At 39.3% G+C, this 26,433-nt stretch overlaps 1 protein-coding gene across 1 annotated transcript in view; it reads right to left on the minus strand.

Moving 5' to 3' along the window:
- Nucleotides 1–26,433, minus strand: part of sez6a (seizure related 6 homolog a) — a 240,819-nt gene that overhangs the window by 100,207 nt on the left and 114,179 nt on the right. Inside the window, 1 exon segment of the mRNA XM_036595719.1 lies at nucleotides 26,293–26,420. Coding sequence (XP_036451612.1) covers nucleotides 26,293–26,420 — 128 coding nt within the window.

Consider the following 26,433-nt stretch of genomic DNA (forward strand, 5'->3'; position numbering starts at 1 on the left):
ACAGCTGGACAAACTGGAGCTACAAGGTAGGGGTACACATGTAAACCAATAAGAGGAACTAATTAGCGTTGTTCAGTGCTTGAAGGTGCTCCTCATGCAAATACTGATTGATCTCCTCACTCATTACTTTCCTAAATTGGATTTGGGCTGCAGAGTGGTCATAAATATGTTTATTCACTGATCCAGAACAGATGGAGTTTAGATCGTTTTTGTGATCCTGCTAGACCGTTTTGTGACCGCCTGCAAGTTGAGGTGAAATGGATCTTTATTTCTGTCTCTTCTGCTGACTAATTTAAATGTTAATTATTTTAAATAGCTTGAAAGATCATATATCGCTGATGGCCTGCTGGAAAACCTCCTGTATGTTGCCAAGGACTGCAATCAATGCCAAGCGGATTTGCTTTCTTTTGTCAGAAAAAGCAGGTTTAGAATGAAAGCGCTCCAATCGATAGAGCAATTCTTTCTGCATGTGAAAGAGTCAGCGTGACAGCTACAGGCAGCGCTGATTAACATGGCCATTGATTAGCTAGACAGGGGCATCGTGACTTTAGACAGCCGGTGAAACAGCGAAAGTCAACAGGAAAGTCAAGGGTGAGCTTTAAATAGCTGTAAATGTTCTCAGTGCCCTATCTGTCACATAGAGTTTCATCAAGTTCAAAGCAATAATCAATCTGGTCAGCGTTTGTATTAAACTTGTGCCTTTATTTAAACAGTGCATTAGCGTAACACCATCTTACCATCCTCAAAGGCCTTTAAGCACCAAGCGTGACATATTTGAACATGTGGACAACTGACATCTTGCACACCAAGCATGATTTCTGGGGATGGCAAAAAGTCAACACTGTTTAATTCGTTCTTTGTTTGGTTTTTGCAAATTTTCACAAACAAGAAGAACTCACTGCACCAATCACTGTTGTCTCTGGGGTTGATAGATCAGCTGTGTCTCACTTACTAAGGGCGTGAGGCTGGATTCACGAAAGCTTTCTTAAGAAAAAAACTTGCGAAAGTTCTTAAGACAAACACTAAGAAGTTCATAAGAATGTTCTTAAATGCAATTCTCAAAAAAAAAACTTAAGACGTTCTCAAATATGCTCTTAAGATAGTCTTAATTAAAATCTACATTGAGTGCGTTTACATGCACTCAATAATCCGATCATAATCAGATTTCTGCAGTTATCTGATTATTCAAATGGTCAAATAAACAGCATACTCAGATTGCTCAGATCGGAGGAAGGTGTAGAAATCTGATAAAGAGAGCTAGATTTTAGCTGAGTAATCAGACTTCTCAGAGCATGTGAACTCTTACTCTGATTTCTTTCGTATTTCTCAGTCTGCACATGTGCGAAAAACATTCGGCAGTACTGTAAATAACCAAGCAGCTTTACCATAAGATGGCAGCAAAACACTTTTGGAGCGATGCTGAAACCGACTACATATTTGACAAAATGAGGGATTTAAATATTCTTCATCTTCTAGATAATGTATGTTTACTTTCAGGTGAAGCGGCGCCGCAGCATGAAGTTTGAGTTTTTCATTACTTTTATGTCACGTCTTCTTCTGTGAGTTTATAAGCTGGTTGCACAGCAGAAATCTGATTACTGCCTGACTCCTGGAGTTTCCCCATTATCTGATTACTCAAGTGCATGTGAACGCATTGATCGGATTACTAACAAAATCTGATTTTCTGCAGTTATCTGCTTATTAAGTGCATGTAAACACACTCACTGTTTTTTATGTAGTCTACGTTTCATTTTACCCCATACCATAAACAATGCAAAACACATTTTGAATCTGTATTAACTGTTATTTCTGTTATTTAGTTTAACCCAATCAGAGGAGCAAAATAGAGGAAAAACATCAAACCAAGCGGTTAGCAAACAAGAATTAGAATTATGGGGTGACGGATGAGGATGGGCAGGAGGAGCAGAGACAGTGTCTGTGATAAATTTAGGCGCTGACCTTGTCAACTCATACTGCCTAAGACAAGTGTGAGGCTACCATTAGGTTGAGAAAACATTCAAGAACATAATATTTTCAATGAAACCACTTGTTCGTAGAATCATTCTTAAAAATGATATTAGACATAAATGATAGAAAAAAACCTACATAATTTCAGCTTTGTTAGATCATCCACAGCAGTGATACATCTGCACTGAGGCGAATGAAAGGCAGTTTCATTTCAGCATTAAGAGCTTAATTGTTGCTTTTCTGTAAAACGACACAACCTCCTCATCTATGCATGAACCTATTACACTCTCCTAATTAAAAATCACAATTGCTAGCCTTGCAACTAATAGTTCTATCATGAAGAAGAGTGAGATGTCTTGATTTTAATTGGGCCCCTCTCAATAATAGATCCCAGGGTGTTTGTCAGAGCTAGTGCAGGAAATCAATGCTCACATCGATCCAAACATAGAGAAAGAGAGAAGCATGTGGGAGAGACAAAGAGAAAGAGAGAGAGGGGGCGAGAGAGCCGAGCGGACTGGTGCTAAGGGCTCGAACTAATCACAGCCTGATTGTAAGCTGATATCGACGTACCTTGACCTGAAAATCAGCCAGCGTGACGGAAGCACTTTGACATTTCTGTGGCCCTGTTTTCGGATTCAAACTGCCTCCGGGACCCTGGAAAATACGAGTCCGCAGACGGAAGCCTTTGTGTCCTCGAGTGAAATTGAGCGTGTTCAATTTCCCAAACTTTGTGGAAGCTTCTAAGCCCCCAGACTTTCTGTGCATTCATCACCTTCGCTACATTGTGCGAGGAAAGGAGTAGAGCACAGACATAGACGCCGACACTCTTAATGGAGGATCTACGGAACGTCACCCTGTGGAACAATGAGCACTGAAACAGAAAAACGTCAGACAGATGGACAGCTGGTGCCTGAAAAACTCTGGCTGCACCGTTTCAAGAACTTAATAAAAATTCCAAAAGGGGATAAATAAATGCTGCAAAACATTGCAGTTGTCAACACCAAACAAACGAGAGCACTTTGCTTGAGCCCTGCTACATAACCATGCCATAAACATGTCACGGCAGATGTCATATGTTGTCATGACAGTGTCACTTTACTATTACTGGTAACTGTCAGGACATACAATGTTTGATTTTATGACAGCTAACTAGAATTCACAGCAAAAGTAGCATGTGACATAAGCTGTCATGATATCATATATTATGGAAATGAGGACAAATTACCTGTAATGGTGACATGACACTGTTACGCTATGTTTACATGTCGGCAGTAGGTGGATGATGGCAAACCAGATATTCCATTATTTCGCTGTATGCACCTGCTGGACCTGGCTAGTTCAGCAGGCTGAATGTTCTCCAAAAGCAAGGAGCACTCACATATACTTTGGTGTGCATCATTAGAATGACAGAAACTGCATAAATAACAGCTGTGGAAACAAATATGTTTATGCTATGTGGAACAATTCGCTGCTATTGGAAAAAAACCTTGTATCTCCATTTTTACCGTTTTTCAGTTTTTGACATAATTTGAAAACACCTGTTGCCTTTTTCATTGTATATCAATTTCATGATGATTAGACACAAAGAAATGGCCCAAAATAACCTGGAAAAAAGTCTGGTTCCATTGACTTACATTAAAAGTAAAGTATGTTTTTTCCTTCTCCTGTAAAGTTACCATTTTGGAGATACGAGGTTTTGCTCTGACAGCAGCTAATTGTATTTATTAGCTGGGATGTGGGTGACCACAGGCCAAAAAAGCAGCGGGTGTGCTATGCTAGAGTGGAACATCATCAGTGACACAATCTGAATAGGGCAAGACAGCCCAGTCCAGAGACTGGTCACTATTTTGGAGCGATGAAAAATGGCACCACTTTCCAAACCACATGCCACTGCTGAAACAAGACCAAGTAGGTTAGGCCTGGACTTAGCTAGCCAATCACCACACATATGCACATTTCTGTGGCCCCTTTTCTGTCCACCTCTTAGCAATTTAGAGGGGTCCAGACTTGGCTCACACCAGGCCCCCATAAGTTTGAATGTTTGTGCTTGGCCCCCTTTGACACCACTATGGTTGGGGTGGGCTCAGCAGGGGTTTAAAGTTTAAAGCTTGAGAAAGACCGTGAGCGTGAGTCCACCTCGGCACATGGGTAATTAAAGCAGAGCAACATGGAAAAACCTAAACGGCAAACCTTTAGCCTAGCGCCTGTCCTCCGTGCCCTTCTGCAGGACTGGCCTGACTGCCTGTGGCCCCGACTGTGGAGATAACGAGGGCCTGGCGGACCCCCAGAGAGGAGCGTGGCCCACAAGATCTACCTCTAATTACAGTTCAACAGGAGACCCCACTCCTGCTATTAGCGTATGTCGCAGCGTGCCTTGCGCTTTGCTTAGTCGGAGCAAACTCAGCCATGCAAGGTGAGGTGAGGACCCAAGAGAATCGACAGCTGGGCAGTTAACGCAATCGAGAAAAGGCATGCAGGCCAGAAATCAATACGAGGTCAGGAGGGAAATGACTCGTCAGTCTGTGCCATGCCACACCTAGCAATTGTGTTATGAGAAAATGCTAGGCTGCACTGGGAATAGACTGCATCAATTAATCATGAATTAAGCCTCATTTTTGCTTGTTAAAAATATGAGGCAGATGGGAAAAGAACACGCAATCTTAATTAAACCTGACTGCTACAGGTTGAGGGCATGATTTACAGTTATACTGCTGTTTCAGTGCCCGTTTAAAGGTGTGCGAGCACCAGTTCAGAACTACGGGAGCTGCACTGACACTGAGATCTGCTGCTTAAATGGCTGATTATATATTATGGATGTACAGCGGATGCAATTAGTATGCCTATATGCATTTTTCTAAAGCTGAACGCAGCTGGTAGATCCTTCATGGAGTGTGACTTGGATTAAAATTCAAAATGAAGCAAACCATGTGGGCCTATGCTTTGAGTAAAGCTAAGGCTATCATTATCATTCTTTGTATTTCACTCATTTTTTTTTTCCTCACTTGCTTTTTGTAAAACTTTGGTCACTTGCACATGATGTAAACGCTGCTAGCATGAAGGTGTTACCTAGAGATGGCACCAATCCAATATCTGATATCACTATCAGGCTGATATCAGCAGAAAATTCTGTAACAAATCTAATCTGAAATACCAGCCACTCACATTGTGTCTTGTCTACTCGCTGAACCGTTCCAAGTGCCAGTAATCCAGCATGGAAATTGCTATTCTGGTACCCTTAACATTCTATCATGGAATGATGAAGAAAATATACAGGCTAACGATCCAGTGAAACAATGAGTTTATGTTCTAACAGAACTGTAAAATCTGACAGCTTTGCTCATATTTCTGAGTATGTATATGATATTAGACTTTGCTACACGAAACACGAGTGTCTTAACCTGAACGCCTTGCTAAGGATATGCGGTTAAGGACGTGAGGTTTATTGCTAGGTTAAGCTAACTACTCTAGCTGATGTTAGCTAGGTCAAGAAACATGTTGGCACACTGAGGAGGGAAGACTTTGTGTAGAAGAAAATGAGTCCAACATTGTACTGGTTAGCTCTACTGTTAGTTAATTAGCCCATCTGAAGAGGCAGCTTCCATTCCTCATCTATAATATAAACAAAGTTTCCTAAGCATTATTTGAATAATTATAACATCCTGTCTTGCCATGTCCTTGTCTTTCTCTGTTTCATCCTCATCCTCTGTTTCATACTTGCTCCATGTGCTTTTGTTGTTGTTTTGGTCTTTGTCTCCTCCCTGTTCATGTCTTCTTGTTATCTGTCTCACCTGTCTGTTGTCTGTAGTCCCAGATGTTTCTGGTCTGTTCTATGTGAATTTATATCCCTGTTTGTGTGCTTTGTGTTTGCTTAGTGTTTTGTTCTCTCAGACCCTGTGTTGGTTATCTCTCATTTGTTTTATGGTTTCCTCATGTTCCTCTGTCTTTGCCTCTTTGGTTTTCTTTATTTTGTTTAAAAGTGTTCTGTCTTTGTTTTGTCACCTTTGTGTTATGGATTATTAATAAAACCAAGGACTTGCATTTGCATCCTGCCTCTTTGTCTCACCCAATGCTACAATAATAAAACATGTTTTCAAATGTATTCCTCTCTCTGGTGCTAAATGACACCTTAAGGACATGACTGAGAAGGAAAAGAGAGCGCACCTCCAGCTCTGACACACTTTTATTGCTAATTAGGCTAACTACTCTAGCTGATGTTAGTTAGGTCCAGAAATAGTCTTCATCAGCGTCCAGCGTTTACCGTTTAGCTCTATTAGCTAAACGGTAGCTTCATTTACTCACCTGAAAAGAAATTTTTCTGATTTCACTCAGCTATTTTTTAATTAACGAACATGTTTTCAATTGTATTCCTTGGCAACACCACCTTGCTGAAAAAGGATCATTACAAGCCTTTGGGATTTCTAATGGGAATTGGCTTAACGGTTTTCAATAGAGACCACTAGTTTCCAGTAGAATATCTTTAGAACCCATTAGAAAACCATCAAATGCATTTAGAATCAGCCACTGGTCACCTGTTAAACCATTAAGATCTGTAACAGTGCGATATCAACCTACTAAAAAGCAAAAACACATTACAAAATCATTAGAAACCAACAGAAACACTTAATATTCTTGGCAGTGCTGTCACCTAAAAAGGTCTGCCTACAGCCCTACATTAATGTCAGCTGAAGTCATTTTTTTCCTTTCCTGTGGTTAACTGATTATTCATTAACCCTTAAGGATACTCAAATATGAAAATTAACATGCACATCCTCAGTGGGGTAGTAGAGGGATTCAGAACTTTGCATATGATCTTAAGAGAAGGGCTCTTTGATGCTTAAGTGAAGTGCTTTGATTAAAACTGCGAATTTTAAGTTTAGCTTAAAGGTTTTCAGTAGCCGATACTAAAAGTTTCAATATGAGTATCTGAATAGAAAAAGTGATATTTTGCCACCTCTAATATTACCCAGTATGTGAGCTACTTAGGATTTCCTCCCTGCAGCATTCAGAATAAATGAGTATTAACTGATAAACATTTCAATTAAGGCCACAGTTATTTATATTACCGTGAAATAATTTTCATGGCTCTTTTCATTCCTTTTCAGCATAATTACATTTTTAAGATGTTAACAAAATCATTCAGAGTTGTTTGATGTGAAATATGCCATTGTAAAGAAACTTAGAATGTAATGGGTTTAAAAGCTATGAATCCTGTATTCATAATGCATTATAAATGCATTTATAAGGCAGTATATTTCAGACATACAGGGCATAATGTTGTATAATTACTTTCAAGTAGTTATAATTACATTCATAACACTTTATAAAGCAAGTGAATATGACTTCATGAAGTCATGTTCCATAATGCATTATAATATCTCTTCATAAGAAACTTTATAGAGCTTTATGTCAGGTCATTACAGGCTTTGAGTGAAGTGAGGATTTTTAAAACATCGTTTAAACCTGGTTCGGCCATCATTATGGTATCCCAGGTGGTTGCTAATATATGTGTATGTCTTAGTATGAATGTGAGTCTGTATGTAATGCCTGTAAAGTGTGAGTTGTCCTTCATGACGTCATTTGTGGCAGTTAGATTTGAATTTTTTTCTACATTCTGCCGTTCATTTTCTAAAAATAATGTTTGAACAAACAGTGTATGAAAATCATATGTGCAGTCAGTCCCAAAAGCACAAGTGCACTATTCCCTATGTACATTCCAAATTTGAATGCTTCAATAAAAATGAATAATCATATAATAGTATTGAAATATTATGGTGTGGTTTTACAGGCCAGCGCTGATATGGTACAGAATGTACCAAATTTCAGCCACTGACAATTTTCGTCCAAAAATTGTCAAAAATTTCTAAATTGTTTTCTTCACTGACCAGTCAGCACAGACACATTCAAACAGTTTGAGCAGCAGCAGATCAACAGTGGAGATATTCCCCACATGTAACTATTTCACAGTTAAAGAGACATTAAACTGAGACTTATAATCTGTATTCATGCTGGTTATCAAGATGTTGTATAACACTCAAGAACATCTCCACTATAGGTTCAGTACCACTTGAACACACAGCATCTGATTTGATATGCAAAACACAGCAAAACAACAGAAGCAGAAAGTTCCCGCTATCATGCCAACACCTGTGACATCTGTAGTTATTGAAATGAAAAAAATGATTGAGCCAAAGTTCAAACACTGACTAAAAAATCAACGGAATTTATTGCTTTGGATGACCATCCATTCTCTGAGAAGGAGGATGTTGGATTTAATGGTACGTACCGCAGCCTACACACAGTAATACTTTTAATATGTTTATTTTATGTAAACTATATGTAAATTGCCAATTTTTAGGGATCTTGGATTTGGTTTTCAGCCCAGTGTGTCCAGACCCAGCATCCATTCTCCATCTTTATTTATGGGCAGCTGAAGCACACATCTTCAGCTCCCTCATACAAGAAAGGGTAAAGCAGATGCTAATGCATGGACAGCAGTTCTGCATCTTAAGTTACCAAATAACTGCTGAATTCTGCTCAGAATACCCAGCGTACACCTACCTGAAGATCCAAAAGTCCCATTCATCGACTTTGAAACGAAGCTAGCTTGACACAGTGGCCCTCCAGAATTACTGGCACCATTGCTAAAGAGGATCAAACAAGGCAAAAAGACTATAAAAAATCTCTTTGCTGTTAATTAGTTTGATTAAAATGAATATCAAAGAGAAAACACACCTTTCAGTGAGAGAATGTTAATCAAACATATCACAATTCTTGGCACTCAAGTCTGATTGATTTATTCCCATAAATGCAAACAAATGTATGCAGTCCTGTGCAAAAGGCAGTCATGAAATTAGTTTAAAAGCATTTACCTCAGCAGCAAGTGTGTTTCTGTAAGTAAAAAACAGTATATTTAGCAATGTAAATACACACAAACATCAACAGTAAAACATAAATACTGGTTTGGTTCCTGACTTCTCCCTGGGACTCCTAATAACCACCTGCAAGACCTGGAAGACCACCAAACCTGTCCCTATCAGATAAACAGTACTTTTATCTTTGAGATAGAGGTTACTCTTACTGAGAAAGGGAAATGGACAAAAAAGGAGAAGATTAAACAAAGAAGCTGCTGATGTTCTTAGAACAATGTACTGATCACCCCAGAGCCCAGACCTCAACATCACTGAATACAACCAACTTCTAAGACTGAACTTTGGAGGTGTGGTAAAATATTGTGGCATCAGTGGTGAAGAAGAACCAGAGGATGCCAGTATTTCTGCGCAAGGAAATGCTCTTTTATTGAACAAGGCAGAAAAGGACACTAATAAACAGTTGGAATAGCTGGGAAGGTCACTTCTAGCCATACAACTTCTACGGTAGACACAAAAACCCACACTAACTACCTCACGGCCCAACACAATAAAACACAATAAACACATCTTAAACCAACAACAACATAAATAACAACAATAGCAAATAAATGCATAGTGCAGTGGGTAACACCTCTGCTTTCTATACTGTAGACTGGGGATCAATCCCTGGCCTGGACAAACATTATACCAATAAGAGTCCCTGGGCAAGACTCCTAACACTACCTTCGCCTACCTGTGTAAAATGATCAAGTTGTAAGTTGCTCTAGATAAGAGTGTCTGCCAAATGCCGTAAATTTAATATTAATTAATATGTCTCTTTAACCGAGGTGGGGGGTGGTGGCATGCATACCAAGCCCCTTCTGAAACATGGAACAAGTAAAATAAGATACAATAATCCTTTATTAGTCTCACAGTGGGGAAATTCACAGTGCTACAGCAGAAAAGGGATAGCAAGACACCTAAAAAGAGAAGTATGAAGAAGGAAAATTAATAATCAAGGTATTACCTTATTAACTACTTAACAAGGTCACAGTTGTTACTTGTTACCACATAGACAATACAAATAATACTAAAGATAAAAAATATAAGCTCTATCCTTCACAAAATTAACAATTTGAACATTATAAATAAAGGAACAAAATATCTTTACACCAAAAGGATATTTTACACGTACTGCACGTGGAATATTGCACATAAAGCGGCAAACACTACGATATTTCCCTCTGAAAACTTGAAAGCAGTGTCTGATCCACTCAGACCAGTGCAACACACACTAACACACCGCCACCACGTCAGTGTTACTGCAATGCTGAGAATGACCCACCACCCAAATAGTACCTGCTCTGTGAGGGTCCATGGGGGTCCTGACCACTGAAGAACAGGGTAAAAGAGGGCTAACAAAGTATGCAGAGAAACAGATGGACTACAGTCTGTAACTGTAGAACTACAAAGTGCACCTATATAGTAAGTGGAGCTGATAAAATGGACAATGAGCGTAGAAACAAGGAGGTGGTCATCATGTTATGCCTGATCGGTGTATATTTTCCCTTTTTTAAGCATGGATGAGTCTTAATAAATGTAGCTCCATATTTCTCAAAAGCACAATTTTTATTGTGCTTTTGTATGTGATAGCCATTCATATATGCTGACATGTACTGAACACTCTTCGCAATTTAAAGGATTTAATAAGCAAATAGTAAAATGTGACTATACAAATGATCATCAGTAAAAACTGCTTATTTGAGGCAGTGTCATGGACATAGTAACGTCCAGCAATGCACACTAGAAAGGTGAGGGCAAATGACAGTAGCAGTCATGCTACCATGATCTAAAAAGGAGCATTTTCCAAACCTAATCTAATTAGACTATGGAGGCCATGCAAGGGCGCCCTTCAGCATCATCACTGGCTAATATTCAATCAAGCCTTATCCGCCTGAGCTCTGGGAGATGAGAGGATCACAGGGGTTGGTGGTCATGCCCACCCCACAATTTCAACTGATGGGCAGTGATAAATGAACTGCTCTCCCTGGCGCATGCCTCTTGTATTCAGAGTCGGTGTGTTTACCGTGGACCGCGGAGAGGGAATTAATGAAGGTCAAGCAAAGAGGTGATTACTCCACAAACAAGTGCGCTGATGTACACATCCCTCAACTAATTCACTTAGCCAACACCCGACCTGACTCCAAGTAGATATGGGGATTAATCTTGAATATTAATTTGCCAGTTAGCCAACAGAGATTTGAGAGAACTAACAGAATCCTTCAGGCTTATTTACTGACTTTTGTAAATATACACTAACTCCAAATTTAATGTCTGCAACACATTCCAAAAAAGTTGGGTCAAGGGCAGTGTAAGACTGGGAAGTTTGAGGAATGATCAAAAACACCTGTTTGCCAGTGATGCTATCATGATTGGATATAGAAGGAGCATTCAGGATTTTTTTTTGGAAAGCCACGTTAGCAAATGGTCCAACAGTTTAAGAACGTTTCTCAGCAGACAATTGCAAGGAATTCAGGGATTTTACCGTCTATAGTTCATAACATTATTAAAAGATTCAGAAAATCCAAAGAAATCTCTGTGTGTGTGTGAAGGGCAAAGCTAAAAACCAATACTGAATGCCTGTGACCTTTGATCCTTCAGGCAACACTACATTAAAATCCATCTGTAATAAATAGAAACACATGGGCTCAGGAATACTTTGGGAAACACATCTGTAAACATAGTTGCATTGTGAAATGCAAATTAAGATTCTACTATGCAATGCAGAAACCATATATCAACAACATCCAGAAACGCCGCCGACTTCTCTGGGCTAAAATTCATCTGAGACAGACTGATGCAAAGTGCAAACATGTCGTGGTCTGATGAATCCACTTTCCAATTTTTTTTGGGAATAATGTTGTGTTCTCTGGGCCAAAGAGGAAAAGGACCATCTCGAATGTTACCAGCATAAAGTTCAAAAGCCAGCATCTATCATGGTATTGGGGTGTGTTAGTGGGTAACTTAAACATCTGTGAAGGCAACATTAATGCTAAAGGGGTACAAATGCATTTTGGAGCAACATATGCTGTCATCTAGACCACATCATTTCCAGGGACATGCTTGCTTGTGTCAGCAAGACAATGCCAAGCTACATTCTGCACGTTTTCCAACAGTGTGGCTTCGTAGGAGGAGTGTGCAGGTGCTAGACTGGCCTGCTTGCAGACCAGAGCTCACACCCCCTGAAAACGTGGAGCATTATGAAGCACAATACATGTCAATGGAGACCCCAGATTGTTGAGCAGCTGAAGTGTTGTATAAAGCAAGAGTGGGAAACAATTCCAGTTTCACAATTACAACAACCGGTGTCCTCAGTTCCCAAATGAGTACTAAACACTCTTAAAACGAAAGGTGATGTAACAGAGTGGTAAATATGCCCCTGTCCCAAATTTTTTGGAACATGTTGCAGGCATCAAGTACACATATACAAAAAAACAATAAAGTTAATTAGTTGAAGCATTAACTATCTTGACTTTGCACTGTTTTCATTTGAATACAGGTCAGAAAGGATTTGCAAATCATTGTTGTCTGTTTTTATTTGCATTATTCCAACTTTGTTTTTAGAACAAAATAATCCACTTCTTACCTTAATCAGAGAGAAAATACGTTTTTTTCAATATTACCCCCTTAACATCCCAGGCTTATTACATACTAAGGCTTATTATTCAGTAACTACAGGAACTTCAGTGCAAACTGGTGAGCTATTCTTAGGCTACAGAAGTGTGTAATACAACTTAGGGCCATGTAGCTTACCTTGCATTTATAAATTAGTAACTACAACAACTAAAAGCAGCATGCAGTCATGTAGATAATGCTATGGATATTTTTTGTGATCTAAAGAGAGCACTGTCAGGCTCTTTTATTTATATAAAGTGAGTATGCAAGAACTCAGCGCCTTTGCCCATGACAGCCTTATATCTTGTAATATTTTTATTGCCACTGGAAATGTTACGCTGTGAAATATGGCTTCCAAGTAGGCCCCCCAGGCCTCAATGCTCCTACCTCATGCACGGATCAGCTTTAAAGGAATTTACTTCTAGTGACAGTACAGATGCACTTGCAATACAAGTTTGCAGTGGTTTGACATTTTATCATTTTAAGTAAAAAATCAAATTTAACATATTTTTCCACTTACCCCAGATATAATTGATCAGCCAAGACATGTTTGGAGTTCCTATTCTGTGTATTTAGTTTAGCACTGGAGCTACACACAAATCTTTTCTGTAAATGCATCCCCAAAACTTCCCTAACCCCACTCACACTGCCTGCTGACATTCTGCTACACAGCAAGGTTTTATTCAGTTTTATAGCTCACAGTGTTCAAAGCACATCGAGAAGTCTGTGTGATCTTGGATGTGGTCTCAGCAAGTGGAAAGAAGTGTTAAGGATATATTTACAGAAAAGATTTGGGTGACTATTGACTTCTATTGTTTGTCAGCAATGTTAGCCTCCAAGCTTTAGCGTTAAACTATAGAAGCAATATTTGGACACCAAAGATGTCCTGGCTGACTGACTGGGGTAAGTGGTAAATCGTGTAAATTAGATTTTTCCCACTTATGTGTACATGTGAGATATGTTCACTGACCATTTTCTTGGAAACCCCCAACAACCTTATACATCTTGCTGGTGTGGAGGTAGACACTTTGACCATGGTTACTGGCATTTAGTTCGAAAATTCTACCTTGCAGCTCCTCTTTGCTGGTGTACAGTTAGAGACTGCAGTCCATCTGTTGATCCACTGTTTGTGTTAACCATCCTCTAGTCACTCACCAAAGGTCAGTTTCTGACCATGGAGCCATTCTTTGCCGGATATTTTTTGGTGGTGGACCACTCTAGCAGTGACACCGCTGAATACACTCATACTAGCACCACATACCTTGTGTTAGTGTGACAGCTGTGTTAAGAATGATCCACCACCCAAATAATATCTGGTCAATAATGCACCTGTGATCAGAAACTAACCAGTGAAAAATGGGGCAGATTTTTCATAAGCTACAGTCTGGAACTATACTTCTATCTAGTGGACATAGTGGAGGAAGGTGGTTTTAATAAAGTGGTCAATGAGTGGAAGTATGAGATGGTATGAGAGGTTTCTAATAGAGTGAACGCTAAGTGTATAATCCTTGTGTGAGGCAGTCAGGCTGTCAAGAGATGAGAAATTACACCTTTCCTTCACATCAGCCTCTGAGCATTAGCTTCTTGTTTCTACTGGCAACAGAAACCACATTCAAGAATCCTGCTGCCAAGCTACTGCTCCCCTACATTCTCCCGTAAATATGCATATATCGTGGATGCATAATTCAGCAGGTGTAATTCACCTTGAATCTAAATGCTACCAAGTAAGGGAATGCACTCGTGATGCACCTGGGCATGAGCTCCAACACCATGGATGCTGTGAAGGGAATCCAGAAGTTTATTGTAGATCACTGAAACCAGATGATTCTCAACTTCTGTGCCACGTTTTTTATATGTAGAACAAGATATATTTAAGTATATATTTGTATATATTTGAGGAAAAAAAAACAATTCTTTCGATTTTTTGACACTTTTTTAGACAGAAACCAGTTGCAAGTGCTGACCTGGACTGTTGGTTACAAAATGTAAATTGAATATAAATGTAATCATTTATTAGATAATTATCACAATATAATTACTTATACATTTATGCAAATATATTTAGTATAATACAGCAAATCAACAGCAATAACACTCAACTTCTAAGCGTTAATGACAAAAAAACTCTCCATAAAATCCAACTCTTAACCTAGAAACTAGCAGTGGGGAACCTCCAGGGCCTTCTGAGCCTTCACAGAAATACTTAACCCCTTAAATGGCCAGGGCCCACCAGCAGGCCCAAAGTTTTACTACACACTTCTATAACCTAAGAACAGCTCAGCCAGTTTGCAGTGAAGTCCCTGCAGCAAAGAGGTTAAATTCCTGATACACCCAATGGACAATGATACAACCAGGTAGAATAGTACATAGGAAGCCAACCAAGTTCTCCCATTGATTAGAACTTCAGGAGTTCAGGAGATTAACTACCAATATAACTAAGAACTGACAACGGAATCAATCAATCACATTTTGATTTACAATGGTTGGGACTATTTCTGTGAGAAATAAGGCATGGGATGTCTTTTAGAAGCTTCAAATGTCTGTGTTTAATCTAGAACTGATAAAAAATGTGAATTGCCACTAGTTTAGCATTAAAATACTACTAGAATCCCTAAAGGGTGCTAGCAGAAATTATTATTACGGTAGAGATATGTCTCTTTTCTTGTAATCGAGATTTATGGCCTGAACTGAAGGCTTAGCTCTAATAGTTACGGGTCTGAACTCCAGTATAGGCAGTAGTCCATATGAAAGAAAAATAATTAATGTAAAAAATATGTAACACCTGTTAGTCAGAGTTAGAAGGACAAGCACAGTTCAAAGCCAGGAGCAAATGAGATTATGAAGGATTACAAAGGCTCAGTGCAGCAATACATGCTAAATAAATCTCACGAAGAATTGACAAAAAAAAGTTCAAGACACAAAACAGGCAGTCAGGCTAATGAGCTACAGGTGACCCTCATAATCAGAGAGCTTTTCAATGGGGATTGAGTGAGCAGAGAGCTGGTGCAGGTGTAAGGGTGATGAGGAACACCTGCTGCCTAAAATATCTCAGGTGCTTCCACACAGGTGGGATGAACACTGAGCCAACGATCATTTTAAGTGGGCACAGTGAGAAATCACTCATCTTTATATCACATTTATCAAATTTGGTAAAAAATGAGAAAAAAAACATCAATAATCAATAATGTTAAACTCTCCTTGCACCCCTATGGGATTTACAATAGTATGTTAGCACAAAGCTGATGTTGGTCAATCTATCTATCTATCTATCTATCTATCTATCTATCTATTTGTCCCTATAAGAGTATTTTTAAAAGATAAAAACTAACTTCAAATTATATTTGTGAGGGAAACTACTATTTCCTTATATGTATTTTAGTCTATCCTGTGCTGTTTGCTGTTTCTCACTCTGGAGCTTTATCGTTTTGTTTTAGACCAAAAATTCCATGAATGGTGAAGAATAGAGCCTATTAAACTCCAGTTCCTATGCCGATGCTGGATATTCAAAGATATCCAGTCATACAGAACTGCAGTTCTCATTACTTCAAGACTGTTTTTGCCCAACTTTACCCTAAACTTTTGTTTAGCTACAACAATATAGCCCAGCTTGGTAGCCTATTTTTCCCAATGTTTTTTTCAGGAGCAATTCCCCTATAATAATTTCCCTCCATCACATGATGCTACCAAGCTGGCAAAGTGAAGGCTGGCACATTCTTCACCCAAATGTGTGAAGTGCCTTCTCACATTTTTAAACTGATACTAACGCAAAGTCATGGGACAGCTCCACACACTCGGAGCAGAACACTAACAGCCAAGTCTGTTTCAAACAATGTCAGCTAACAGAAGCCCTTGTTAGCTAGCATTGTCTAGAGTGATGGGGAAAGAGGAAGGGCCATCCTACCCACCCAGAGAGAGAGGACAATTCTGCTGTCTTAGACTCCTGGTCATGGATGGCTGTGGCATCAAAATCTCCTAATGACAGGCCCAATGCTTAGACAGCTGCGATACTTGGGCGTGTAATTGAGGAAAGGTTAGCATATTAGCAATTTTGTTGTTAACATTTCCAATCTCATCTTTTTTTCCTCATCATTTTTTTAAACTACAACAACATGGTCCACCTCAGTAGCACAGCATTTTAAACAGAAAACAACACAGTCCACCTGAGTAGCGTAGCATTTTAAACAGAAAACAACACAGTCCACCTGAGTAGCGTAGCATTTTAAACAGAAAACAACCTAGTCCACCTCAGTAGTGTAGCATTTTAAACAGAAAACAACACAGTCCACCTCAGTAGCGTAGCATTTTAAACAGAAAACAACCTAGTCCACCTCAGTAGTGTAGCATTTTAAACAGAAAACAACCTAGTCCACCTCAGTAGCGTAGCATTTTAAACAGAAAACAACCTAGTCCACCTCAGTAGCGTAGCATTTTAAACAGAAAACAACCTAGTCCACCTCAGTAGCGTAGCATTTTAAACAGAAAACAACCTAGTCCACCTCAGTAGTGTAGCATTTTAAACAGAAAACAACACAGTCCACCTCAGTAGTGTAGCATTTTAAACAGGACACAACACAGTCCACCTCAGTAGCGTAGCATTTTAAACAGGACACAACACAGTCCACCTCAGTAGCGTAGCATTTTAAACAGGAAACAACACAGTCCACCTCAGTAGCGTAGCATTTTAAACAGGACACAACACAGCACCTCAGCACGATGCATTTTAAACAGAAAACAACACAGTCCACCTCAGTAGTGTAGCATTTTAAACAGGACACAACACAGTCCACCTCAGTAGCATAGCATTTTAAACAGGACACAACACAGTCCACCTCAGTAGCGTAGCATTTTAAACAGGAAACAACACAGTCCACCTGAGTAGCGTAGCATTTTAAACAGGACACAACACAGTCCACCTCAGTAGCGTAGCATTTTAAACAGGACACAACACAGTCCACCTCAGTAGCGTAGCATTTTAAACAGAAAACTCAGCGTTATGTAGCAACTCGTAACCCAAAATGTATACAGTTTCTCATTAGGTTGAATTTGACTTTTGCCAGCATTATCTAAAGCTTGGCTAACCTAGCAAGAGTTACTATGGAAGAACTTATCTGTAGACAAAACATGGATAGTTAATTAGTTTAATTTTCATTTCCTCAAACCAGAAAGTAGTTGCTGAGTAGATGTGATGAATAACATTCAACAGCAGTAGCTGATCTGCAGCATGCAACAGATCTAAAAGCAGCTGAAATAATTCAGCTCCTCGTCCCCGAGATGTGACTTCAGAGCTATAGCTGTCCACCCCCCCCACCCGCCCCCCCTTCTTTCTCTCTGCTTCACTGTGGCTGCCTGCTGAGTGCTGAGGGCCTGAGTGCTTAAGCAAAGGCAGAAGAGAAGCCCAGAGATCGAGGGCTAGATTCACTAAAGCCAGACCTATTGCAGTGTACGTTTGTGACAGAGAGCTAAAGAGAGAGAGAACGAAAAAGAGTGAGAGAGCGAGAGAGAGTGAGAGAGCGAGAGAGAGAGAAAGAGAGTACGTCTTCACAATGCAGAGCTTCATTAATCCTAACTACAACCCCAAACCCCTGAGGAGTCAGCAAGGGGAAAAAAAAAACATCCATATTCAAACAAACACGCTCTCACCGCAGACTTATCTTCCCCCTCCAGAGCAGAGTCGAGCAGACTTCACATTTCAAAGTCACTCGCAGTAAATTGGCTGCTCGGAGAATTATAAATGCCAGCGAATGAGTAAGTGTGCGCAATTAATTTTGGGACAGTTTCGCAGAAAGGGCAGAAAACCAAGCGGGCAATCATAACACACCAATTTGCAAGCAAGTCAACTAAGGGTCTAACCCGAGGAGAGTTCCTCCACTAAACTTCTCATGATCTGTTTTTCTTTTCATTCTCACAAACTGCCCTGTTTCCCAAGAAACCATGTTAAGCTAACAAATACTGGCACCTAAAAGCTGACTTATGTGCATAATGAGTCAAAATGGACCTTTCCTTACCTTGTTAGCTCATGTTCCTGGTCATATTAAGCTTGCTTTTCTGTAATGTTCCATCAAAATGTAATGGTTTTTGCCTGTAGTGAACCATGACGTTTAGAGCTAGGCATTCAGTTTGGGCCATAAATGTCAAAATGTGGTTAAAAAAACAAGAAGCAAACCCTCTACAACAGTACTAATTTCTGCTAGGGCCCATATGGGGTTTCAAGTATTATGTTAGCTAACATGGGTGCACTTTTTTCTATTCTAGACTAAACAAATATTTAAAGCCTGAAAAAGACATCCAGTTTGTTTATTTGAAGATTGTAATAGACATTAACCTTTTTTTAGCCGTGTAAAAGGCAGTTTTACAATGACTCAGTGAAGTGGTATAGCATAGAGCTTTTACATTTCTAAAAAACTGACACAGTCATTGATGCATCTAGGACTTCCAGAAAGCCTAGAGTGAAGATTTTTCTCATAGAATTAGTCACACACATTAGAAATCAAAACATGATTGGTTGATTCCACATTCAGTTTCTAACTATATTGGTAGAAAACCTAAAATGAAAGGCCTTCAGTTTTGCTCCTAAAGGCCTAAACAATGGAGGAGCACACTTGGCTCTATTTAGATATCACAGGGGAAAAAATTCTGGTTGGATAAATTTAACTCTTTTGTTTCTGATTAAAACTTAATAATGAAATAATAGGATTACTGCAATACTTGCAAAGTTTAAATACAACCAGGATGATGATTCTATGCAGTCCAAATCAGGTAAAAATTAGAATTTTCGGAATTTCAGCAGACCTTCTCTAAAGGCCAGGAAGGCCTTTATGGTACTTCACTGTTTTCCACCACTAAAACATCTAAAAGGTCTAAACAATATACAGAATAATAACCAATATTATTATGTTTCATCCCCCTCCCACCACCCTCACCTGCTCAGCTAGATCAGAGACCCTACCTGATACCATGTTTCACTCGAAAATATGTCATGGTATGATAGAAAAATGTGTTTTCCATTTACATTAATCTTTAGAAGTTTACAGTAATTACTGAAGTTCTGCTACACTATTGAAACATAAATTTCATTATTAATTACATTTACAGCTACACTATGAACGTTTTGGGGATTTGGAGACCTCTGTGGTGGAAATGTGCAATTGCATGCAATGTGTGGAAGAACATTTTGTAATGTGAGCTGTGTTTCAGATTCCTTCCCCAAGCGGATGAATCTGATGATTGCAAGTGAAAAAAAAAAGAATTCAAAGGGAGCTCAGTCAAAACATGGTGAAGGACTTGTCTTCTGAGGATGTGAGTGAATTATCTACTATTGTCATATTAGTATTATTTAGATTTTTTTATTTGAGACCTAAACATTGAGGCAGACGTTATTTTTAACTCAGTACAATACGTAAAAAATGTGTAAAGATATGTAAAGTTGCAAAAAACCCCAGAGAAATCTGACTTAATGCTTCTGATTTTTAAATAAATCGTACATGGTGCAGCTTTATATATTTGATTTACATTATGTAAGGAAGTGACAATTTTTTATCAAATCAAAGTGACAATAGCATATCTCCTATTTACAAACACAAATGTGGTATGGATCGACAGTTTGGAATCCGCACTTTCCACAGAACTTCTCTGCTTGTTTCAAAGAGTTATGAGTGAGAAATAATTGAAAACTCTTCACAGTTCAACTATAGAAGACAAGGGCAAGCAACAACCCCGGGAACAGATAAATTGTCCTCAAGAGCAGCATGAGATTCACATGTGAAGCAGATCGGGTTCAAGATGTTTTCAATCAGAATCCCCTATCCACATGGCAGCTTCCCGATCAGCAGCCCCTCTTTCATGTCGGAGCTCCATGAATCTGTCAGACTGCTGGTGCTGGAGAAAACTGAAGCACTGTCGCATGCATGATTCAGCATGGATCTCCGCGGGTCTGATTCGTCCCACTTCAGAACAGCCACAGAGGGGGAGCTCACTGTGGGTCTTGACATGGGCTTATAAAGAAGAGGGGATAAGAAGGTTCTGGGAAATGAGAGGACACCCTCGCACCTGTCCATGTCCCCGAGGAGCGCTTTGCAGAGAAAATGGATCCGTTTGATCTTTGCACAGTAGACAGATCTTAAAGAAGGAATGCCATTAATATCTTGAACGAATGCCATGATGTGCTGTGTAGAGTATTACATGGGTATCCTGGGGCATTCCGAAATAGAACAGAACCCATAATAAAGTAGGGCCGCTCGATTATGGCAAAAATCATAATCACGATTATTTTGGTCAGAGCTGAAATCACGCTTATTTAACAAGATTACTCGTTGACTTTAGAAACATGCATTTATTGAACTATAAAAAAACATGACTTTTTAATAGATGATTTCCTTGAACTTTAAATAAAATTCTACTGAAAAACAAATTAAAATATAAAAAAAAAGATAAATAAATGGGTAGCACTGTCATCTCACAGCAAGAAGGGCCTGAGTTTAGTTCCCCGGCTGGGCAACCAGGGTCTTTTCTGCGTAGAGTTTGCATGAGTATTCTAAATTGCCCCCTGGGTGAGAATGTGTGTGTGAATGTATATGTCTGTGTCTGCCCAGCAATAGACTGGCGACCTGTCCAGGGTGTGTCCTGCCGTCTGCCCAGAGATCACTGGGATAGGCTCCAGCACCCCCACAACCCAGAAGGATAAGCAGCTTAAATAATGATCTAAATAAATATGTATTTAAATAAAATATAAAAATAATCAATAAAAATAAATAAGATCAACTATTGTGTGCTCTTCCACAACCTACTCAAAAAACTACCAAACATATATAAAAATAATAAATTATAATAAATTAGACCAAAATAAAATCGATGAGTTTGGGCTTTTATGGCGATTTGATCGCGCACTCTGTAAAAGAAAAGGGTGCACTGTATTTATAACACAGGACAAAACGACCATCACAGCGAAATGGACACAACACTGTTCCAGTCAATCAGCAACCGGGGGCAATCATGCTAATGCACACGACAGGGGAAAGGTGGAGAGGCTATGTGGTGAACTACATACATTATCAAGAAGGAAAAGTGGCTGAGAAACAGCCAAAGAGAAGAAGATCTGAAGAACAAAGATTGAGAAAGACGTTCTTAGATCAGGCAATAGCGTTTCAGCAGTGGAGAAACTTCCAAGAGTTGACGTTAAGGCGTTGCAGCTCTGGAGAGACCTTCCTAAGTCGATGAGGCTGAAGTTAGCTTCCTTTTTTTTTTGCATTTTCTCATTCCACCTTAAATCATGCAGCAGTTCCATTCTGGCATGTGAGGCTCCTGAATGTAACTGCTGTACCATTTAAGGTGGAATGGGAAAATTCAAACAAGAAGCTGAGGCACCTGAACATAACCTAACTGCTGCACCATTTAAGGTGGAACAGAAAAAAAATTTGAACAAGAAGCTGGGGAAAAAGAGGCTGACTTCTGCTTCATTGAGAATTGAAAGGTATGAAAAGGGATGAGGAGGTCGCTCCTGCTTAACCGGTGGGTTACATGAACTTATTTTTACTGTTTCACAGAACCAATAGATCAATATTGTTTTGTCCCATTTACTAATCCTTCTGATAGCAAGTGGAGTGTAGGGGAGGAGTGTATTTGTTTTGCTGTTGAGTTCAAAGGTTTACCGCACCTTTGATTTGCAGCAAAAGACAAAGTTATTTAACTGTAGGATCTATTTTGTACATGTGTATTGTTTGCTCACATGACCAACATTGTTCTAATTAGAAAGCAATCATTATTTAGTCTCAGTGGGGTTTAAACTAAGTTTTTCTGTATGCACTGGACAGGCAACAGGTATACTGTCCAAAAAAATGCACCCTTCACCCTGTACTCACAGCACCTCACAGGAGAAAAGCTGATATTCTTCAATGTGACGACTCAATTTCTGTCTGTCACTGTCTCAAACTTGTACCCCTTGTTCTCTTCACAATGGGATTCAAATCCTACTTTGTGCCATCGCAATTGATCAAGCCAAAATTAGATGTCTAGGTGCTTGTTCTGCCGGTGCTGCTCAATATTATCGTATCGACTGCGGTTGGGCTCTCGACAAGAGAGATAACAAGTTCCACATGATTGCATAAAACCCACAACAGCTTCCATCAAAAGCTCCGCTGCATTTCCATTTCCTCTGAGCCTCCAAGAGAGGCTTTTGTGGCGTGATGTGCTCGTCTCCCCTCCTCTCCAGTAACGAAGTTAGACATTTTAAAAACCTTTTCAAGGGAAATGCAGATTTTCCTTCCTCTTTTGAAGTCATCTTAAGCCCAAGGAACTGAGCCGAGAAGTATTTACTCACACAACAAAGCGTCTAATTCTGAAGGGGACGTGGAGTTTTCCTCCAGTGTTCTTGTCTTCTCATGTCTGTTCATTAGCAGTCGGAGTCGATGAAGTCTAAAGTCTGCTTCTTTATTTTTGCACTGGAGCTAAGAAGGGAATGTAGCTAACAAGTATATCGCTGTTGTCGGAAGGAAACCTCGTATCTCCAAAATGGTAACTTTACAGGAGACAGAAAAAACATGCTTTACTTTTAATGTAAGTCAATGGAACCAGAGTTTTTTTCCAAGTAATTTTGGGTCATTTATTTTAGGCCATTCATGATGAAATTTAGAAATAATGTAAAGAACAACAGGCACTTTCAAATTATGTCAAACTGAAAAATGACAAAAATGGAGATACAAGGTTTTCTTCTGACAGCAACGATATTCAATATAAAATCGTGTCTTTGTTTTGGGTTCCTGCCCTTTATGGCTTGGCCTTGTCTCATGTCTTGCACCAGTGTCTTGTCTGTTGCCATGTCCTCTCACTGACCCCAGTTGTTCCTTGTTTGTTATCCCTTATGTTCTCTCACTGAGCACTTTATAAAGTACACCTCCTTGTTTCCACACTCATTGTCCATTTTATCAGCTCCACTAACCATATATGAGCACTTTATAGTTCTACAATTACAGACTGTAGTCCATCTATTTCTCTGCATACTTTGTTAGCCCCCTTTTACCCTGTCCTTTAATGGCCAGGACCCCCACAGGACTACAGCTATTATTTGGGTGGTGGATCATTCTCAGCACTGCAAAGTGGTGGCGTGTTAGTGTGTGTTTTTAAACACTGTGTCCATTGTGTCCTCTCGCTGTCCCACTCTATTAGACACTCCTACCTTGTTGGTCCACCTTGAAGATGTAAAGTCAGAGACAGTAGCTCATCTTTGTGTTGGTCATCCTCTAGTCCTTCATGAGTGGTCACAGGACGCTGTCCACAGGACTCTGCTGGCTGGATGTTTTTGGTTGGTGGATGACACTGCAGTGCTGAGAATGATTCACCACCCAAATTATACCTGATCTTTGGTGTTGCTGTGGGGGTCCTGACGACTGGTAAATCAGGTAAAGGTGAGATACGAAAGTATGTAAACAAGCAAATGGACTGCAGTCTATAACTGTTGAGCTACAAAGTGCTCCTGTATGGTAAGTGGAGCTGATAAAATGAACAATGAATGTAAATACAAGGTAGGTGTACCTAATAAAATGCCCAGTGAGTGTTTATACCCCATTTCTTGTTGTTTGCTTGGCTTTGTAATTCTTGGGTGGTTCTGTTCCTCTAGTTTCATGTTACCCTTTGGATTGTTGTTTTATTCTGTTCTCTTAAATTCCCAGTTTAGTTCGTTATTCTGTTATGCTAGTTTATTTTTCTTAGTCTAGTTGTTTGTTCATTTTGTCTTGTGGATTCCTGAGTTGTCGTTGTGGAATATATTAAAACAATGAACACGCATGTGCATTCTGCCTCGCCTCCTCCTTCATTACACTGATCAGGACTATGTGAGGATGTTTCAGAGACAGTGGTGTAGCTACAGCTATGTAAACAACATAGCAGTAAATGGAAAGCTTTCTTTATGTTACAGTTGCAGATGGAATCAGATGCTTGAAGTCAAGGGCAGTTTTAATAACAAAGGGGCGATCAGAAAACACTGTCGTAAACCAGAGAATAAGTTAAAAAACCAGAGATTGAAAACAGAGCAAAAGGACAAGGCAAAAATTAGAGTCAAAAATGGAAAACAGGTCATATACAAAAAGGCACTTACTAACATAAGAAAAGGCTCTTTACGCACAGCAGAAGTTGACGATACCTCACAAAGTAACTAAGCTAAAGCCCGGGCTTATATACAAGACTAACAAACACATGAAACAAGGAACAGGTGTGGGTGATTAGAAGTCTGGAGAGGCAGAACGGGGATGGGTGCATTTAGTTAAGTCCTGAGTCATGTGAGGGAGCGAGGGGTTCTGGGAAATGCAGTCCGAAGCGGCAGAGTTGGCTGTAGTTCCAGCCAAGCCGGAGAGAGGCGTGACACTTTTACTTGTTAAGCTTTTATTTTCTGGCAGAAGTCGAACGTGAAATATCACATTCAAAGTTCTGACAGCCTGCAAGTTAAAGCCTACTGTGCCACCATCGCTTAGACAATCTCTCTCAGCTTGCTCTATATTTTGTGAGTGTTTTTGAGTCGTGAGAAAGATTTGAAAATGCTGCTGGTGTGGATTAAGATTTGTCTTTTTCAGGTACAGTAGCCTCGTAGCTCCATTGCAGAATGAAAGAAGCAAATGCACCTTCACTGACTGACTGCTCATGGTGAAATGGCTGATCTACAACTTTCAGCAAAATTCAGTGAAATATCTACAACATATGACCAGTGATCCATAGTAAAAGTGTCACGCCAAAGAGCACCTTGGAAACCAATATGAAAAAATAGGTATATTCCAAAAATATTTAGCAAATATGCATTTGCTTCTTTCATTCTGCAATGGAGCTACGAGGCTACTGTACCTGAAAAAGACAAATCTTAATCCACACCAGCAGCATTTTCAAATATTTCTCACGACTCAAAAACACTCACAAAATATAGAGCAAGCTGAGCAAGCAGAGATTGTCTAAGCGATGGTGGCACAGTAGGCTTTAACTTGCAGGCTGTCAGACCTTTGAATGTGATATTTCACACAGATTTAAAGTCCGACTTCTGCCAGAAAATAAAAGCTTAACCAGTAAAAGTGTCACGCCAAAGAGCACCTTGGAAACCAATATGAAAAAATAGGTATATTCCAAACATATTTATCAAATATCTTTTTGGAATGAATGAAAATGGCAAAAAATGTATTTGTTAAATATATGTTTTAAATGCATTTATGTGTATTTGTTATTATATGTTTTTCACAAAGGTCACAGATATAACTAAATGGTACTGACCTCTGTTTTGCACTGGACTTTGCAATAGCCATGTATGTGTGTGTTTAGACAGCACAAAAAATATTTCATATAAACAAGATATCAAATCATCAAATGGCATTTTCACAGTGTTTCAATACTTACAATACTTGCTTTTGCCATATTAAAGGTTCATTTGCTAATAATTAAAATGAAGACATTGTAATACAAATTCATTTCAAAACGTATTTCAAAGAGTAAAATGCAATAGACAAAGTATTTTGGTTTACATACATATTTTTGTATGGTAGATTTCTATGTTTCCCCATGCTTTTTGAAATAAATGTATTTTAATATATTTGTTTAATATGGCAATATATTCTGAAATACATTTTAGCAAATGGATTGTATTTCAGCATGGAGTGCAATGTATTTGAAATGTATTTCAAATATGTAAAAATGCACGTCTACATATTTTTTCCATATGAAAACTGAAGGGATCATGTTGTTTCAGGTGATTCAGGCCAACTAGAGGTTGTTATGGATGTTGAAAATATGTCACAGATGATGTTGAACTTATTACGGCTGATTAGAAATGACTGACCTGAATTTCAACCCCGTATCCAAGGTAGACTGTAACCAGATAAGTGCAATCCACGGTGGAGGAATCATCAGCCCTGGGTGGCATCTCAATGTCGCCCTCAGCATCCGTGAAGTTCATGCTGCACTGACCTAGAAAAGAAGA

Source organism: Colossoma macropomum, unplaced genomic scaffold (genome assembly GCF_904425465.1).
Source record: "Colossoma macropomum unplaced genomic scaffold, Colossoma_macropomum, whole genome shotgun sequence".
Lineage (NCBI taxonomy): Eukaryota > Metazoa > Chordata > Actinopteri > Characiformes > Serrasalmidae > Colossoma > Colossoma macropomum.